The sequence below is a fragment of the Bison bison genome, unplaced genomic scaffold (assembly GCF_000754665.1).
Source record: "Bison bison bison isolate TAMUID 2011002044 unplaced genomic scaffold, Bison_UMD1.0 scf7180017864145, whole genome shotgun sequence".
Classification (NCBI taxonomy): Eukaryota; Metazoa; Chordata; class Mammalia; order Artiodactyla; family Bovidae; genus Bison; species Bison bison.
This window is the reverse complement of record NW_011494717.1, coordinates 9,113,106-9,118,113: the sequence shown is the minus strand read 5'-3', so window position 1 is coordinate 9,118,113 and position 5,008 is coordinate 9,113,106. Positions and strand designations below refer to the sequence as shown.

The 5,008-nt window shown below is 54.4% G+C and overlaps 1 protein-coding gene across 1 annotated transcript in view; it reads left to right on the top strand.

Moving 5' to 3' along the window:
* The window catches only part of SLC30A3 (solute carrier family 30 (zinc transporter), member 3), an 8,744-nt gene that overhangs the window by 2,844 nt on the left and 892 nt on the right, over window positions 1-5,008 (top strand). Inside the window, exons 2-8 of the mRNA XM_010840629.1 lie at window positions 1,293-1,474; window positions 2,069-2,215; window positions 2,312-2,465; window positions 3,155-3,353; window positions 3,581-3,686; window positions 3,931-4,065; window positions 4,972-4,998. Coding sequence (XP_010838931.1) covers window positions 1,293-1,474; window positions 2,069-2,215; window positions 2,312-2,465; window positions 3,155-3,353; window positions 3,581-3,686; window positions 3,931-4,065; window positions 4,972-4,998 — 950 coding nt within the window. The remainder of the gene's footprint in view (window positions 1-1,292; window positions 1,475-2,068; window positions 2,216-2,311; window positions 2,466-3,154; window positions 3,354-3,580; window positions 3,687-3,930; window positions 4,066-4,971; window positions 4,999-5,008) is intronic.

Genomic DNA, 5,008 nt, shown 5'->3' with positions numbered 1-5,008 from the left:
TCACACTACCGTATCACAGACCCCCACCCCAGCGCTCTTCCTCCTGCCACCCCAGCCACAGCAGTCTGCACTGTCTCCTCCCCATGACAACCCAGCTCTGGAATCTGGCCAGTAATTCTCCGTGCCAAGAACTTCAGACTTTTTGGGTCCCCACATTCTACTCCTCTCTTAAAGGGCCACATTCAGCTGCATGTCTAGAGAGGGAAGTGGAAGGACCGGGAATGGAGGCACCCGGAGGTAGGTCCAGGAAGGAGGCAGGTCTGAGCCCCACCCAGCACTTTCACACCACTTCCCCATCGTACTGCCTTCACCGGCACATGCACCTCCTCTTTATCAAAAGCCTCTCTATCTGCCCAGGCCCTTCTCAGGGGCCTCCTTCGGTGTCCTTGGGCCTTCGGGTCCTTCGGACCTTCCCTGGTGTCTTCATTAGAGTCAGTGTATCCCTCTATCCGAACCCTGATAGCACTTTGTTTTCGCTGCTCTAAGGCAATGCTGCTGCTGCTGCTGCTAAGTCGCTTTAGTCGTGTCCGACTCTATTCGACCCCATAGATGGCAGCCCACCAGGCTCCCCCATCCCTGGGATTCTCCAGGCAAGAACACTGGAGTGGGTTGCCATTTCCTTCTCCAATGCATGAAAGTGAAAAGTGAAAGTGAAGTTGCTCAATTGTGTCCAACTCTGAGCGACCCCATGGACTGCAGCCCACCAGGCTCCTCCGTCCATGGGATTCTCCAGGCAAGAGTACTGGAGTGGGGTGCCATTGCCTTCTCCAGCTCTAAGGCAATAGCTACCTTCTAAAACATCTCACAGTACTTAGGTAGACATTTGTCTTGTTCACCAAAGGCTCCAAGAGATTAGAAAGGATACTCAGTTCATTTGTATTCCTTGTGATGCCTGTCATAATGACTTGATTTGGTTGGAGTCGAATCTCAGCTCGACCACTAACTAGCTGTGTCGCCTCCATAAGTCCCCTCCCTCTCTGAGCCTTGTCCGTCTAATTCCTTAGTAAGCGGTAGACTAGCTCATCTCTAAGGTGCTTTCCTTTGTGTTGTGAGACTCTGCGGCTCTGTATATGAAAGGAAAAGGGAGGCTGCGATCTGAGTCGTCCGTTCAGCCCCCATCTCTCCTGTGGCCCTCTGTGTACAAGGCTCCTGGTTTTGACCAGGACTGGGAAAAGGAGAGAGAGATGGGACATCTGCTGAAGCTAATCTAGGGGACCCAGGACCTGGGAGTGAGGAAGGAGCAGGCGAGCCCTTGAGCCAGGCCCCAGATTGAACTGTGTTGCCTGCCTCAGTCTCTTCACAGAGGCTCCTGAGCCCCTCCCCGAGGAGCCCAAACCTGTGGAGATGTCCTTCCACCACTGCCACCGGGACCCCCTGCCTCAGCCGGGTCTCACCCCGGAGAGGATGCAGGCGCAGAGGCAGCTGTGCACCGCCTGTGCTGTGTGCTGCGTCTTCATGGCCGGGGAGGTGGTTGGTAAGTTAGACAGCAGCTCCTCCAACTCCATCCGCAGGATGCCTGCCTAAGTTCCTGGGTGGAGATGCAGACAAGATGGGGTTGGCTGGGACGGGGGAGCCGGGTGTCCAGGACTCGGGAAGTAGGAGAGGGTGAGGGACAGGCAGTACCAGGGGGACTCAGGACTGGCTTATCAGTACAAACTGGTCCTTTAAAAGCCCTATTGCTTATTAAAACATGTTATTGTTGGGACTTCCCTGGTGGTCCAGTGGCTAAGACTCCACGCTCCCAGTGCAGGGGGCCTGGGTTCAATCCCTGTCAGGGAACCAGAGCCCACATGTTGCAGCTAAAGATCCCGCATGCCACATCAAAGATGGAAGATCCTGCGTGCTGCCACTAAGACCTGGTGCAGCTGAATGTTTTAAAAGAAACTGTTATTGTAGAAAAACTAGAAAACGCGAATGAGTGAAAAGAAGATGTGTGATCCCATCACCAGAGAAAAACCACCATTCACATTTTGGTATATGTCCCCCCCAATCTCTTTTCCATGCCTCCACACGCACAGCATGATATTTGCTTAATGGAACCAGATGATACGTCACTTCACCCTTGCAGGTGGGTACTTGGCGCACAGCCTGGCCATTATGACTGACGCGGCCCACCTGTTGGCGGACGTGGGCAGCATGATGGGCAGCCTCTTCTCCCTCTGGCTCTCTACCCGTCCAGCCACCCGCACCATGACCTTTGGCTGGCACCGCTCAGGTAAGGTGCCTGCATGGCCTGAGAACCCTTCGACCTGGCCAGAAGGTACCTCTCAGGGTCCTGGGCCGCTCTCTAACAGCTTGTCTCCCCCTGCAGAGACTCTGGGGGCTCTGGCCTCTGTGGTCTCCCTCTGGATGGTCACTGGCATCCTCCTGTACCTGGCCTTCATCCGCCTGCTGCACAGCGACTACCACATCGAGGGGGGTGCCATGCTGCTGACCGCCAGCATTGCGGTCTGTGCCAATCTGCTGTACGTTCCAGTATGGAGCAGGCACCATGTCGGAGTGGGGGTGAGGGGCCCTCCTGCAGGCTGGGAGAGCAGACTATTCACCCAGCAGACCCGCAGCACATGCACACAGTTCTTGCCTTGCTGCCCTGGGGATGTCTGAGAGGGGGTTGGGGTGGAGACCTAAAATTCAGGGTCAACAGACCTTGGTTAAAGGCCTGCTGGGTACTGGCCCCTCTGCTGGGGACCATCATCAGTGTTGTCCATTGAAAGCACACAACCACCCCTACGAGGTAGGTAGTGTCACCCCTGACATTCAGTTAATGAGAGATGGTCGAGTGGTTAGGATTCCAGCTCTCATGGATGAGAGCCTGGGGTTTGATACCTGTTCGGGGTGCTGAGATTCTGCAAACTACCCCGTGTGGCCAAAACAAATAATGAGAGGTGACAAGGGGCCTTGCCTGCCCAGGACATGTAGCAATTTCAGTAGCAGGGCCAAGATCTGAATCTACATCTCTAGTACCAAGTATTCCTCCCCCCAGGTGGCTCTGTTTGTCTCTCTTGGACAGCATTGCTTTCTTCTGAGGACTGGGAAAATAGGGAGAAAACAGGTAGAGAAAGGGCTCCTGGGAGGTGAGAGGAGGGGGCATGGAAGTGGGTGGAGGATGCTGGGAGCAGGCCACCTGGGCTGAGCTGCTCTGCTTCCCCCTCAGAATGGCTTTTGTGCTGCACCAGGCTGGGCCCCCCCACAGCCATGGGTCTAGGGGGGCAGAGTATGCACCGCTGGAGGAGGGGTCCGGGGAGCCCTTGCCTCTGGGGAACACCAGCGTCCGGGCGGCCTTTGTGCACGTGCTGGGAGACCTCCTGCAGAGCCTTGGGGTGCTGATTGCCTCCATCCTCATCTACTTCAAGGTACCATGTGTGCAAGCCTGCCCAGTCTTGCCCTCGCCTCTCTATATCCCAGCCCTGCCTTCCCTGGGTCCCCATCCCCACCCTACTCCACCTCCCAGCTCCATAGGACCCCTGGCCCAGGGTTATGGTCCCTTTCCCCTCTCAGGTCCTGTTCGTCCAGGGTGCCCCTAGATCTTCCCCTGAAAGGTTCCCAGTTCCCAGGCTCTTAGGGCTTTCTTTCTGTGCAGCCTCAGTACAAAGCAGCTGACCCCATCAGCACCTTCCTCTTCTCCATCTGTGCCCTTGGATCCACAGCTCCCACCCTGCGAGATGTTCTCCGTGTCCTCATGGAAGGTGAGTCCGATGATGCCGCTTTCCTACATCCCCCACACCGGGCCCTCCCTGACCCCACTCCAGTACTAGGCACCCCTCTTTCCTCTGAAGAGTGTGTGGAGAGAAGGCTTATTGCTGGAAGGAGGATTCAGGGATGGGGTGAACTGTGGGGATCAGGGTGAGTGGTACAGGATGGGGGAGGTGGGGTCCTGACCTCTGGGCAGGAGCAGCTTTGGCAGTAAGACGTGGTGGGTGCTACTTGCAGGGACCCCCCGAAGTGTGAGCTTTGAACCCGTTCGGGACACCTTGTTGTCGGTGCCGGGAGTCCGGGCAATCCATGAGCTGCACCTGTGGTCCCTGACGTTCACGCACTACGTCGCCTCCGCACACCTGGCCATTGGTGAGTCCACGCTAGCCCCAGCCAGTTACTTCCCAGAAACATTTCTCCTTTCCCCTCCCACCCTCCAAACACAGGAAGCTGGTCTGAATTACTGGGACTGTTCCCATCTCTCTGGCTTTCTCGACCTCTAGCTCTGTTTTTGTATCTCTCTCTCTCTCATGCATGTTGGCGCCCTAGACAAGGTGTTCCGGGGGAGGTTTCACCCTCTTTAAAGTAGTACAGGGCACCAGTAATCCTTTAAAAGATCACTGGTACCCACAGGTCTAAGTGGTGGGGCACAGAGAGGTAAATTGTGGCTTCTCACTCCATGTAACTTTTAAAAATGATGATTATGAAGACTGTATGGCAACTAGGAAAAATGTTTATGGTATAATGCTAAGAGAGAAAGCTGAATATAAAATTATAGCCACATTATGATTCAACTATTTAAAATATATAGGGTGACTCACAAGCTGACAAAGGATTTTTGAGTTTCTTCCAGATGCAAGAAGCAATCAGAGACTTGCAATTTGGATGCCAAAAATATTATACTCTGTAGGATATTTGATGGTAACTCTAGAGGGACAATGGGAACAGAATATTTGACATCTGGATCGTTGTGGAAAATCGGGTGGTATGCCTGCTGAAATACACAGCTGTACACTGACACCCAAAGAGAAGAAGCGAATAGCAAAATAAGAACAGTTTAGCGTGTTAGGCTAGTCAGTTAGGGATGAGTCTCCCCAAGCTTTTCTTTGAACAGTTGTACCCTGTTCGTACAACAGAGAGAGAAAATAAAGCTCCCATTCAATCCTGGCTTTCATGCCATGCAAAACCCCTGGGTTCCCCTTCACCCATCCTTATCTGGACCCTGGCCTGGCTCCCCACTCCCCAGGGAGCTCGCTGTTTCTTATCACTCCCCCGCAGACTCCACGGCCGACCCCGAAGCTGTCCTAGCTGACGC